This window comes from Coturnix japonica, chromosome 15 (assembly GCF_001577835.2).
Source record: "Coturnix japonica isolate 7356 chromosome 15, Coturnix japonica 2.1, whole genome shotgun sequence".
Classification (NCBI taxonomy): Eukaryota; Metazoa; Chordata; class Aves; order Galliformes; family Phasianidae; genus Coturnix; species Coturnix japonica.
Genome location: NC_029530.1, coordinates 4,896,662 through 4,910,917, shown reverse-complemented (window position 1 = coordinate 4,910,917; position 14,256 = coordinate 4,896,662). Strand labels below are relative to the sequence as shown.

The following is a 14,256-nucleotide window of genomic DNA, read 5'->3' as shown; positions in this document are numbered from 1 at the left end:
TGCTAATTACACAACCACAGACACTTCCAGAGCGAAGCAGTGATCTCTGTTTAAAAAACATTGGAACGCTTTTGGAGGGCCCACATTATTATTCAAATTGATGCTGAGGATGATGTAAAGAAGGAAGCGTGTTCAACAGCACTTCACTGATCTTTCCACGGCAACTCGTGTCAGCCTCATTATGCTGTTTATACAAACACTGGGAGATGCTGTCCCATTGGTATTACGCTGCTAATTAGAGCTGCTGCTTTCAGAAGGGAAAACAAAGTTTTAAAGGCCAAAATAGAAAACTGGTTTTAATGTATCTCACAGTGCTCTTTGCTGGCAGCTTTGTCTGCGCAGTAAAAATCTGTTCTAGCATCTTGCACAGAACATTTACCAGTGTATATAATCAATACTTCTGCATTGCTTTATTTTTTTGCTGTTGGGTGTTAAGAATGAATACCCCCCTTTGAGTAATGGAAATAGACTGCATTTGGTGTAAGCCCACCTGAAAAGAATGGCTCTAGCTGGGTGATCCATGCAAACAGACAGCGTACCAACCACTGTGCCATGCCTTACAGCTACATCCCCTGCAGACTGATGTCCTCCTGAGTGAAATAAGGACTTTAGAACAGAGCTTTCATGCAGCTTTCTGCAAAGATCCTTTCTGGAAAGCACCGTGTTTACCCAGGCCACGATTCAGCCAGTTCTGTGTAAGGGGGCACTGGAGGTGTGAGCCATGCCCTGGCAGCAGAAGTGCTTCCAAAGAGATTTCCAAATGAAAACCTTCTGCTGCAGTGGGACAGAGGGTGCAGTATTAGGAACACATACAATTGGGAAATAGATCTGATCCCATAGGCTTGTGGCATGTGCTAAACAGGGAGCTAACCTAGAGTTTGAATAATCTGAAGCTATGCAAGAGTTTCTAATAAATACATAATATGTATTTCACAGGTACTCGAGGAGTTTGGAAAATAGAAACGAGTAGAAAACCGTGGCAGCTACACATCTGAGTCTTCATCGATGAATTATCCATCTCATTTTACTGTTCTTTTTTCTGGCTCAGCAATGGATAGGCCAAGAATGCCGGCAGTGAATCCCTCTGCTGTGATTTCCTCTGGAATTTCTTCCATCAAAGCTGCTGCATCTGGAAAGCAGCAATGACAACATGAGACACACAAGAGCAGTGTATAAATGGCGTTCCAGAACAGTAAAATTTACAATTAACAAATAAGTGAATTGAATGCTTTTAACAGTGTATGCAGTAATCACAAAGTACTGTTCTACTAGCTTAGTGCATCAGGGAAACACTGTCAAGTCTGTGGGCTGTCTCACTTTGCAGTGAATAACTTCTAAGGGACCAAAGACAGCTTCTACACTCCTTTGGTCTGATGTGATCTTATGATGCCAATGGTATGCAGGGGCTGCACTGTGTGTGTGCAGTACAAGGGTTCCTGTTCTAGGCTGGTGTAGGTTAGGACATGAAACATACACAAATGCAGTCATCCTGTTACAATATGTACTGCTGCTTGGATGAAATCAATGCTGTAATTTGCATATGGTAGAATTCCTCTTTGCCTTTGGCGTGTAAACCTTCCACTGTGTTTCCAGTTCTATTTCCAAGCCAGCAGATAAACAGCAGTGTAACCCTGTCAGGTTCCAGCTGTATTTTCTTGTTCATTTATTTTTAGGTACACTCATCCCACTGTTGCATGGATGAAGGACAACCTATGATCTATATCTGTTCTTGCACTCATGAGTGTTTTTGACAGCTCTTGGCCTAACAGGGTAAAGGGCTTGCAATTTACATCGTTTTGTTTGGGAACTGAATCAGTCCTGCCTCTGTGCAGTGCAGAATGCTAATCTCATACCTGAGGGATCACACACGTCCAGGTCAGATCTTCCTCCTGTTGGATGCCTGCCCAGCAGGGCAGACAGATAGAACGCCAGCTCATCCTCCATCATATGCTCTCCTGTGTGCATTAAAACAAAACCAGCCCCTTGGGTTACAGTGTCATTAACACAAAAACTACAAGGCAACCTGAGCAAGAACTGTGAACAAACAAAATAGGGTAATTTGGAAGATTTGTTTTTTCTAAGGTGCAGACCATGTCACCAACTGAAACGTGATCCTAGCACTGGAAAACATTAATTCTAGGGAAGATGCGTCTTGTGTCTTGCATGAATTTGGGGCAAAAATATCCATTCAATAGAGAAACTCTGCATAACAGCTCTAGCAACTACTTTGTGCTTGCAGGATCCTGAGCTTCTGTTCCCACTGAAAAACCCCTGGCCCAGGACAAAACACAGACCATGTAGGCCTGTGCCTATGTCAGCAGCCATTTCTGCACAGGGGAGGAAAAAGACAGAGCAGGAAAGTCATAATCTAATATTCTGGGAGATCTGAACACAGTGTTTGTTCCCAGCTAGTGGCTGGTTCGTGTCCTCAAGCACGAGGTTATAGATCTGTTATGAAACTGTTCTACCCTATCTAATTATCTATTTATGGATGTTCACACCATACATATAAATAACTAACCTTTCCTACATTGCTTCAGTCCTTGGTTTACACGGATCTTTGTTGCAAGTATTACTGGGTGATGTACTGAGTAAAAGAAGCACTTCCCTTTACCCATTTTAGTGCTCAGATGCACTAAAATCTCCCTTTTTTGACAGCAGGAGCATGCCAGTACGAGTACAGGGTCTGCTACTCCGGCATTGGCCCTAAGTAACTTTATATGTATTCTTATGACATTCTTTCTGATTCAGCTGAATTAAACCAACACATCTTTTCAGATTTCAGCCCAAGACTGATTGTTTTCATCTCTCCTTTCTTGTCCCTCTCTTCTCCAGTTTTCTATGAACTTTCTGGAGCCTGTATGACTGGTGCAGATCATGCTAATTAGGATGGGGTTGTACTGGAAGAAGATATGGTCTGCCAAGATCCACGTTCATCATTTAGCAGATGAGATCCTTCAGACAAGCAGAGATTTCCAGAGCAGCAAGAGAAGTACAGCTGAGACAACAGACGTGCTCATTCAGTTTAAAATCCTAGGGCAGGTGGCCCCCTGTGCCTGCCCTGGTTACCAAGCTATAGTTTCACATTAATTTTTTGCTGCAGTGAATACATTCTGAAATTGAAGACAGAACCAGCAAGCGTAAAACTAATATTAGAAAAGAAATAACTCACCCCTGCACTGAAGGAGCGACAGCAAGTCTCCTCTGTCAATAACTTTGTCACCATTCCCATTGTCATAACCAAGGACCTGAAACGCTTGTCGTATTGTTTTCATTGACAAGCCAAATGCGGGCCGATGATTTATATAAAGTTTGATAAAATCCTCTAAATTGATTTTTGTCACTTGTTCTCCGCTATCCACATACTCGCTGAATTTTACTTCGTTTATCATATCTTCGATCTGAAAATGAAGGCAAGAAAGACTGTTTATGCATCTGCTTGTTGAAGGGCATCAGGCCTGTTTCCAGTGCCTCAAATGGCAGTGTACTGTGACTGTGTGTGCTGGCACTGCAGGTGTCACAGCCACAGCTCAGCAGCTGAGGATGGACATGGATAACAGTTATGTGCTTGTTCTTACAACCTCAGCTAACGATGGGGTAGCAGATATGTAGTTATTTTGGATTTCCTCTATTAGTGTTTGTAGTTATCCTCAATGGTGCCAATGAGTTATTCCAGAATTAAGCAAGGATCAGTGAGATTTATCTGCTTGAAATTGTGTTAATGCAACAGTGTAATTCCTGCAGAATTCTGGCCTGTCCCTACTAGAAAAGCATTTTGCCCTGGATGTTACATGTTACTAATGTGAGATGGGGAAGAAACCTTCCCCAGGGACTGAGTGATGAGAGCACCCCGTGACTTTGCAGCTGTCACCCGTCCCCTTACTGCAGCTGCGTCTGCACTCTGGGGACTGCAGGCAGCAAACCACAGAGCAACAAATACACCAGCCCACCAGAGAAGTATGTGCACAGAGTCCTGACCTAAGCAGGCTGCACATACCCCTAGCAGGTACCAACGATCGTGCCCCCTTATCGCACCCTCCTTGGCAGGAACAGTGGAGTCTTTTGCTCTGCTCTTGGGTGAGCAGCGGTGCTTGGTGCCTGTGATTTTCCTTAGGCCTTGTGCTCAGTGCCCTCCGTGTGCTCGTGCCCAGTGGAGCAGCCCCTCGCACAAACACAAAGAGTTTCCCATGCCGGTGTGCACTGAACGTGCTGCCCCAGGAGGGGAAGCTGATGCAAGACCTCCCTGGGGAGAACTTTGTGTTCGTTCAGCCTTGGGCCTTTGTCCTCTCGTCACAAGTTTTTCCACTGAATGAAGCCCAGGGAAGAGGGAAACCTCAGCTTTCCCTTTTTCCTGTAGCAAACGCTGTGCCAGGTGGGAATCGTCGATTTGAGTCAGCTCTAGCTGATCTGGGATTAGCTTTTATATCAGCCCCACTGAACTACAAAGGAAAAACACCAATTCCCAAAAGCCTCGCTACCCAGTCCAAGCTGCTTTTTTCTCCCTTCTGTTTTTCCTCTATTAAAACACTCCAGAGGGAGACAGACTTTCTGTATTTTAATGCTGTCCTGCCTGCCTTGGGAAGCAGATTGTTGGTTGCCTACACTTAGCAGCAGTTTAGCACTTATTTCCATTCCTGAAATAGCGCTGCGATTTTGATTTGAGTGGCGAGCTAACAGCTATTCTTCCCCAGACATTTCCCAGAGGAAGACATTCTCTCTGTCCCCAGGAGGCAAAAATGCAATGAGCCGAGGAGAAGTTTGAACAAACTGCAAGGGAACGACACCACAGCCTGACACAAGGACAAAGCAGTTCCGGCTTGGAAGAACATCCCTGGGGAGTTGGGGGGGAGGAACACAGCGATGTGCTGCTTCCCCCAGGAGCCCCTTGTGCACTGTAGGGCTGTAGGTGGCTTGAGGAGCTTGTTATTTAAACCTCCTTGCATCAGACTCAGTAATGCATTCTTCTTTTTTTATTCACATGTGTTTGAATTGCCCTTTTGCCAGGTTGTAACACTACAAATTAGGTCTCTGTACAGTGCAAACCGCCTTGTAGAAACAGCTACACAGAGAGAAGCAGCAGAACCCTTATCAAATCGCTCGTCTTTTGCCTGCTGTAAAATTAGAGGCTGAAAAGCTTTTGAGAAATGTTCGATAGGAAGCTCCACTGCTGCAGCCTGAAAGGCGAGCTCAGAGGGAGTGTCTGCAGTTATCAGTTATGAAAGAGCTTTAAGTTCCATGGGAATAAAGGCTGCTGTCTCCATCTAAAATTATTCTTTCAGCAGCCCAAGACAGAATAACAAAAAGATGGTCTGTCAATGCCCAAAATCACAGAACTAAGTGTTCCCATCTACGGTGGTACTGCATGGAGGGTTCAGACCAGACCTGGTGGTAACCAGGTAATAGCCACAGCCCCAGCACACAGCCCATCAAGAAGCAAAGAAGTTCAGACACTCCTGGAAGTCACAGAGAGACCAAAGCACAGTGTATATTTCCTGGAGCCATCTGTATAACTAAGGTCTGAATCTGGCCCTATGGCACTCGGTAAATCACAGAACCATTAAGGTTGGAAAAGACCACTAAGATCACCACATCCATGCCTGTTATGCCCACTAGCCACATCCCTCAGTGCCACAGCTCCACAATTCCTGAACAGGAGCAGCAACCCCACTGCCTCCCTGGGCAGCCCCTGCCAGTGTCTGGCAGCTCTTTAGGAGAATAACTTCATTCTAATGCCCTATATGAAATGCAATCATTCTCGCAAAAACAAAACAAAAGCAAAGGACTGACCTCTTCCTCTGATGGATAAAATCCAATTGCTCTCATTACAAAAGGAATTTCCTCCAGGGGAATGTATGCTGACACCTGCCTGGTCTCCAGCATATCAATGCCCTGGTTGCACAGCTGCACATAGTAGAAATAGTCTTCCAGCTCCTGCAAGAGATTCAAACGGGTACTGTAAAATTCAGCTACCAACAGGCGAGGAAGATAAGGCTTCGTTTAGGATTTACTAACAGTCTTATCAATAAGACCGCTGTTAAAGGCGATCTGGGCAGAAAATAAAGAAATGTCAAGCCTGTATAAATGAATCTTAAACTCCAACCAGATGTTGCAGCACGAAGATCACAGTGAGTGCAATTACCCTGAAGAATTCACCGTCCTGGCCGCCCTCCAGCAGTCTGTAGAATGGGACCAGGTCCTCCCCACCCAGAGATGCAACAGCTTCCAAGGCACTGGCACAGAAAGAAGGAGGTGCAGGAAGGGTTCACACGAGGAGACAATTCTCATTTCCCTTTCTAGTCATTGTTTGGAGACACTTTCAACAAACAAATAGAATCCCCAGGCCTCAGAATGCAGGAAGGGGAGGCACTGCTTTGAACCACGCGCAGTTTTATCACCAGCCTGCACTTCTACAACATATTTCATACCCAAGTTTTACATACAATAGCACAGTGTGGGAATTAATTATTGCTGAATGGTCCTCTTGTTTAGTGGAATGAGCACAGGGCGGGGAGCCAGCAGCTTTTCCATGGACTTGAGCAGGGTGTCTGGCACTTTGCTTTCCTGCTTCCTTATAGAGATGTTGAGGGAGATGAATTAGCTAGATCAGCATTTTGAGCATGCGGAGCGCTGGGCTTTGGTGCTTGCAAGAAACCACACAAGCTGAGATCCCCGCTCTTCAATCTGCCACATTCTTCCCCCATAACACAGCGAATGATGGTGCCACAGGTGCTACCCACATTAAACCAAAGCAGCCTGAGTGCCAGTGACAGACCTGCAGCTCTGACGCACTGCTCTGTAGTGCTGCTTCAGTTTCTGCTAGCTCCGTGGTTTTTTTCATGATTATTTGGGTATTAAACACAGTGGAGATGCACAAGATGCCAGGAGCAGCAATAAAATGATAATTAGCTCATCAAGACTTCCGTTCCAAAAACAAATTACACAGAAATTCAGTGTTGCCTGGATTCTGGCCAACCATTATAAAGAAGGATCGTTTATATTCTACTGCCTTCCTTAAAACGTCGCTTATTCTGACCCCCGACTGCTTTAGCCACACAAAGTGGAAAAGAAAATAAATAAGCCTGTTGCCTTTGCAGCCAGGTCTCATTGTTGTGGTACACAGAAGTAAGTGAGTGAGCTCTGCACCTTCCAGCTCTGAGAGCAGCACCTGCAGGAGCCATCTTACTTGGGACCACCCTGTTCTTAGCTCTGGAGCCTTCCTCATAGGAAGATGAAGGGCATTTCATGGGGTCAGTGCACCCCAAAGGTAAAAGTAGGAGACCACAGCTGTTTTTAGGTCACTGGCTGCTGCTGCTCCCTTCTGAAACACGCACCCATCAGGTAACTCTTCTCCTTGACTAAGCAAGCAACAGAAGCCCATGTCCTGGCACCATGGGCCAGCACCCAGGACACCTCAGCCACTCCATTTACTGCAGTCCTCTTACTAATGTAAGCAAAGCTTTACGGGATTACAGCAGCTTGTGCTAAATCCAGCCTTCAAATGCAGCAGGGATTTCCTCACAAATGCTGGCCTCTCCCATTTGGAGAACATACTTGTTATACCAAACGCTCCCTCCTGATCTTCTACCCTGAGCAATCCCCATCACAGCAGCCAGGCTCCCACAAGGACCAGACATCCCTCCATGTCATGGCGTTTGGCATTTCCCAGGCAGCAGTATTTTATAGGTGCTCATTCACTGACCACAGCCACCAGTGGCTAGGTCAGCTCCCCATTGACTGTCGGCTGCATGAAGCAGTTGTAAAAAGTCACTCCCAGGCTCCCTTCTCCATTCTGTGGTACTCACTTTAGGTTCACCTCCCACTTTAGAACAGTGCGGTCACTCCCCCCGGCTGTAAAGATGTAGCGCCCATCATAGGAGACGGCCAGGTCAGAAACACCATCCGGGTGGCAAATGAAAGCTGAGGACTTGTGGGGGTTGCCATCAACGGGCAGAATCTGCAGGCCCACCTGTATGGGGAGAGCAGATGGTGAGGGCAGGACTCCACAAGAGGGCTGAACCAACACCATGCCCTCAGTGACCAGCCTTGTCTAAAACAAGGACTTCCCAAGTGCCTCCATCCTGCAGATGTTCACTTCTCTTGTCCCTACAAGGGCAGGTTTCCTTCAGCCCCCAGCCAAGCCCAAAATGCTCCACAAACACACAGATGGCAGACAGCTGGTGTCCCACACCTTGTCCTTGGTAATGTATGCCAGGTAGTGCTTCTGGGGCTGTGCAGCACTCTCTGGGAGGATCTGCATCTTCTCCAGTGGTGAGCCATAGGTTGGTCCCAGGAGAGTCTTTCTAAAGGCAAACAACATTGTCACCCATTCTCACGAAATATATTCCCATGTCTGAATGGCTGTGGTGCACCGGGATGGTGTGGTGTGTGCAATGGCTCTGTAATACTAGGATAGAACAGAACCCCTGCACAGAAGGGACCACACTGGAGCTAAGAGAGAAATGTAGAGTGCTCAGAGATTATTCTTTGCTTCTTCTGTGGACTCCAATCATATAACCTAGTGTCCAACTGCTGCATCCCAAGTCCATGGGCATACTGAGGTGACTTGCAGCCACGACTTTCCTAGAAGGAAGGCTCTCTACCTGCACATTTTGGTCGTTGAATTGTAGAGCTTCATTTTGTAGCAGCTGTTGGCTGTGAGGATGAAGGTCTCTGTGCTGAACAGCGGGTACCAGGCCAAGCAGAGGGGCACAGCATCCTGCTCTATGCGATGTCTGTCCACGACCACCAGCTGGTCCTTGCTGCTGCTGATCAGGTCGTATTCAATCTGAGGGAAAGACCAGGGAGCACAGTGACCTGCCATCACAGTGGACCTGATGGATTAATCACATGGAGCAGCTGCTGAGGGTGAGCATCCCCAAACCCAGACCATCCCAATTGCAGATTGTCCCAATGCCAGACTGACAAACAACCTGGAACTGATGGGGAGTATCTCTCCACACTCTCCTCCAGCCCCACCTCAAGCCCAAAGCCCCAGCGCTGTCCTCCCATGGCCATACCAGCTGCCGGTCCTCCCCAAGGCTCAGCAGCCGGGGCTCACTGCCATCCAGCTGGATCCCAAACAGGATGCTCCGGATGGGCTTGTAGTGGGAGTGCAGCCCTGCCAGGTGTTCCCAGCACCCACGCTCGTTCTGCAGAACCCTTTTGTAAACGGTCACTGCAAGTTTCTCATCCTGGAACAAGAGCACAGAAGTCAACGCAGCACGATCCCATGGCAATTCCCAGCTCCTAGGCTGCACCAGGAGCAGCACCTACACATATACACCTCAGGAAGGAGTGAGCAAGCTTACAGCAGTTGCGAGGTACTCAGAGTCATGGGAGAAGCAGATGTGTGTTATGGGGCCGTGTGAGAACCTGAACACCTCACAGCAGGACAGCAGGGAAATGGCATCGAGGACAAGCACACTGCCATCAGTAAAACCAGCAGCCAGGAAGGAGCCTGCAAAGCACAGCAGAAAGCAATCCCAACACTCTCCCATCTCCATGCTTGGTACATGGGGATGTCACAGCTCCAAGATACCTGCAGGATCATAGGACAGGCACTGGATGCCAGCACTGGGGAATATCCTGCTCGTGAGGAGCTGGGGCTGCTGGTAGTCCCACACCTTCAGCAGCCCGCAGTGACTGCCCATGGCAAGCCATGCCTGCTGAGGGTGGCACGCAATGGCCACCACTGCTTCCTTGGCTTCTTGCATGACTTTTTCAAAGTCTGCCCCATCTGTCGCAACACGGAGCACCGTTGCATCAGAGGTTGAAAGGATAAAGTTCCTGTTTGGTGTGAGAGACACAGAATTAGATGAATCAGACCAGCTGGCTCGTATCCCTCTGAACAACGTTACACAGTTGCTTTTTAGCAACTTAGCTGGACAATCATGGTAAGTTGTAATATACAGTATGCAGAGACTTCTTGGCCTGGAAGACAGGTGACACTTTGTGTCTGTGACCTGAGAAGTCTCCAATGGAAGACACTGGAGCCAGTTCCCTTTTCTACTGCGGTACACAGGGCAGAAGAAAGACACCTGGACAGCTTTTACCATTAACAGATGAGTGACTGAGGGTTCTCTGGATAGTCCTGTCTCGTGTCACCATTTCTAGGGTCCCACGTGGCTCTTTGGAAAAGATGAGCAGCTACAGATAGATGCTGCCAGCAGAACTTCAGGCAGGACAGACGGACATGTGGTTTACAGCCCCACCACACAGCATCTGGTTTGCAGATTTCCTCAGGCTCCCTATGGTGCTGCCCAAAGCCCCCAACCCACGCCGTCTCCTCACCACTGGCTGGATTATCTCACCCAGCAGTGATAAAATCCAACTGGAAATAGCCACCTGGTGGGGGGGGTTAAGCAGGGGATTAAGGGGCTCAGTAGGAGCCATGGGCTCAGCATTAGCCCTGTGTGGTGTACCAGCTGCGTGACAAGCTGCTCGGCTCCATGCCCAGCTGGCTGTTCCCATGCCAGCATTAACACTTCTCCAGCACTGGGATGTGGCACCCAGTTCATAGCTGGGGATGTGCTGGGGACACCCAGTTTATGAGCAGTGCTGGAAGATGCAGAAGAGCTGCGTTTACACAGGGATGCTCACCTAGCAGTGAAGGGCTGGCTGCTGGTAGAAGAAGCATCAGGAGGATCTGGAGGGGCTTTGGAGAAGGAGATGGACTGAATGGGACTCGTACCACTGTGGTCATAGCAGACCAGGAGCTGCAGGTGCCCATTGTAGAACTTCACCTGGCCTCTCACATCCCCTGTCACTATGCAGCTGGAAGAAAGGAAGCACAGTGTTATGGGGTGGGAGAGCTCGTGCTTCATATGGCTCAGGTCTATTCTGTTCTTAAGCGCCGGGCGCTGCGCCCCATCCCGAGCTGCTCGGAGACCGTCTGCTCCCTCTGCCGGCAGAGCCCCGGAGGCCGAGCCCTGAGCTCCACAAGGAGTGTACCATACAAACAGCGGCATCTCCGCACCTCTCCAACACCACCAGCACTGTCAGGCTTTCTTCCTGCAGCGGCACCAGCTTGATGGCCTTCATGCCATGCAGTCTGTCCTGCGGCTCCTCGGGCAGCCCCGGCTTTCTCTCCACATCCCACACAACCACCTTCCCAGCCGAGGTGCCCGTCAGCACCTGCGTGGCGTTGAAGTGGAAAGCTGACTGGGTGAAGTGTCCCACTGCGCTGCCAAGGGTCTGTGGGGAGAGCAATGGCCGGTCACAGCCGGGTGCTGGTTCTCCCGTCTGGTTCCTCAGTGTGACATTCCCTCTTTGCCTCATGGTGGGACCATTACCAGCACGTGGCCACTGGGAGTAGAGCTGAATGGGGCCATGGGCAAGCAGATCTAGTGGCTGGCAGCACTGCCCATGGCAGGGGATGCAGCTGGATGGGCTTTCAGCTTCCCCCCCCCCAACTTAACCCATTCTGTGATACAAATGTATGTAGGGGATGCCACTTCTGACCTTATCTTGGGCAATCTTCCTTGTCCCCTTAGAAAGCCCATTCTGGGGACATGGCCACCGCTTTGGCACAGGGGGACAGGGAGGGACAGGGCTGCTGCAGATCCCCATGGCTCCCTGTGCACTCACCTGCTTGGTCAAAGGAGGGGTGCTGTACTGCAAACCAGCATCACCCTGCGGAGAGAGCAGAGCATGTACCCACACAAGGACATTTGCTTTGTGCGATCTTTCCATCCTGCTCCTCTCCCAGAAGCTGTGACCACCACAAGACACCCAAACATCCACGGCAGCACGAGAGGAAGAGCTTGGGAGCATGTTGGGTACCAGGATGTGAACTTTCCGCAGTCCTACTCACCCACAGATAAAATATCACCTGGGTTTTGCTGTTGCTGACAAACTCATAGGGATTTTGGGGGTTAAAAATGACAAAATCCTGAAACCAGAGGGTAAGAGTCATGTTAATGGCAAGCAGTGATGTTTCTGCTTATTCTTACACTGAGCAAGGTGTGGTGCCCGAGTCCCTCACCTGGCAGCCAAACTCAGGGCTCAGCTCCACATCACACACAGGGCTCTCATTGGGATACGTCCACCTCCACACACAGACCCTCTGGCATGGGGAGAAACCAGATCTTTGGCTTAGCAAGAAAGAAGCCACCAACACACAGATCCACAAGAAACGTCTTTGAAAACAAAACACAGAGCAGAAATACCCCCACCTGCACCACGCCAGCACTGATGGTTACCAGACACTTTGCATCCCGGGAGATGGCGATAGCGCAGACCCCACAGCCTGCACGGCTGTCAAAGATGGTGCGCACCGGGATCCTGTATGGAAAAACCCTTATGGGCACCCCTGGGAGAATATATAGACAGGAGGCTGTCTGTGGGAATGGGGTGCAAACAGACAGTGTTGTCCCTATGAGGGATATGGGAGGTTTGCATGGAGGCTCACCCGGAAAAGGCATCCCACACGATGATCAAAGGGTCTGGACCTCGGTCAGCAGTGGCAACCCAGCGCCTGTCCTCGCTGACACACAGACATGAGATGACATTTGCATGGCCCTGGAAGGAGGAGAGAAGCACTTGGGAGCTCCAGAGCCGCTCAGCTGGAGCAATTTTCCACCCTCCCTCTCAAGAGTCTTCCATTTTCCTCCCCCCAGCCCCACTTTGAGCAGCCCCAAACCACCCTCATGGCCACCCCAGCAGGCCCAGGGATGGAAGAAAAGCACTCAGGGACAGAAGAGGCCCACAGACCTGCAGGTGGTACTGCCTGCTGCCTTGGACATCGTGGATGACTGCAGTGTGGGCACAGACGTACAGCAGCATCCCATCCTCCATGCTATGCACGGCCAGGCTGCTGTTGTAGCCCAGCGCCCAGGACAGGCTCTGCGGGGAGGAGAAGTTCTTAGTAGTAGGGAAAAGCCTCCCCCAAAGTCCCCTGGGGTAACAGGGCAGAGCACAGTGCCCCAGGGCTGCTCTCCTGCCCAGTAGTACTCACAATAGGGTGGCAGTTCTGCTTCTCTCCCTCAAAGAGCAGCCCAGGCTGTGCACCCCACACACGGCTGGGAGAACTGCCGTGCTCCTCCAGCTCTCCAGGAGCCCCCTGAGCTGCAGCTGCAGCATTTCCCAGAGCTCCACCTTCCTGGGCAGCAGCCATAGAGTCCTTGGGAAGGGAGAGAGGTTGGGGTCTGCCCTGCTCCCAGACCTGGAGCTGCTCTTTCTGCTGGTTCCCCTTGTCACATCCTACACACCAGATAATGATGGATAAAAGTGTGATGGCAAAATGGAGTGAAAAACAGGGAATGGTGTCCTGGGATGGGGCTGAGAGACAAAAAAGGGACCCCCTGAAATGTGCTGAACTGGTGAGCAGTGGAAAAACGAAAGCAAAAAAATCCCATAGCCTCTCGTAAATGAATTAAATGTCCCAGGGGATCCAAGGAGGCTTCCCCTGCTCCGAGTCCCTTCTCTTGCGGCCCCAGATCAGTTTTTGCCTATTCCCACAGGGCCCCTTGCTTTCTCCATGGTGTGAGCTCAGCATGGACACTGTAGCCGTGGTTTCAGGTGAGGTCAGGTAACATTTCATTCAGCCCAGGGTTGGGATCACATCACAGACAGAGCTCAGGGGCAGCACAGGTGCTCAGCAGACACTCACAGCTGGGCTGAGCCTATGCCCAGTAACAAACAATAACATCTAATAACAAAAGGAGAAAAGGGAGGAGCTGAATGGAAATTGCCATTCACCTGAGCTCTCCAATTTGTAGCTCCAAACGACACCCACAGGGTTGTTTCTGCTCCCATCCCCAAGTGAAGGGAGACACCACAGTGTGGGATCCTCACTCTGTGTCCCCAGGGGACATTGGTGACAAACTGTCCCAGTGCTGAGATGGGGTCCAGGTACATCAGGCACAACTTGCCTTCATCTGCTGGGGCAGATGCCATCCATCCATCTGGGGACGACTCCTTCAGTGTAATGTCACTTGGACCATCCAAACTTACCTCCAGCCTCGGTCCAAGAAGCTGCCAAAATGTTTTTACTTCAGTTGGCCACAGGAGGAGGACTGGGCATGCAGGAAGCCGGATCCCATGGGCCCCGGAGCACCCTTACAGTCCCACCAACACTTTCCCTGAGCTCCAGCAGGCAGAGCTCTGCTGCCCAGCTCTGACGTTTCTGTTTGCATCCAACCGCTGTTCCCTGGGCAACGGCTTCAACGGCTGCTGCCAGCAACAGACCGGAAAGCACTACGAGAGAGGATCCCTCCTATGTCCCCTTCTTATCCCCACCAGCTGCACTATAGAAGC

General features: G+C 49.8%; 1 protein-coding gene across 1 annotated transcript; it reads right to left on the bottom strand.

The window, feature by feature from the left end:
• Nucleotides 1-388: 388 nt before the first annotated feature.
• Nucleotides 389-14,058, bottom strand: WDR66 (WD repeat domain 66; the record flags this gene model as incomplete). The annotated part of the gene is made up of 21 exons (XM_015878020.2): nucleotides 389-1,129; nucleotides 1,854-1,955; nucleotides 3,173-3,401; nucleotides 5,788-5,931; nucleotides 6,140-6,230; nucleotides 7,803-7,966; nucleotides 8,189-8,300; nucleotides 8,601-8,785; nucleotides 9,018-9,191; nucleotides 9,309-9,457; nucleotides 9,539-9,786; nucleotides 10,600-10,773; nucleotides 10,976-11,193; nucleotides 11,587-11,631; nucleotides 11,813-11,890; nucleotides 11,984-12,064; nucleotides 12,174-12,282; nucleotides 12,410-12,519; nucleotides 12,712-12,843; nucleotides 12,956-13,120; nucleotides 13,954-14,058. Coding segments are annotated over 21 exons (2,925 nt in total), but the record flags the coding sequence as incomplete, so codon positions are not given.
• Nucleotides 14,059-14,256: the final 198 nt, after the last annotated feature.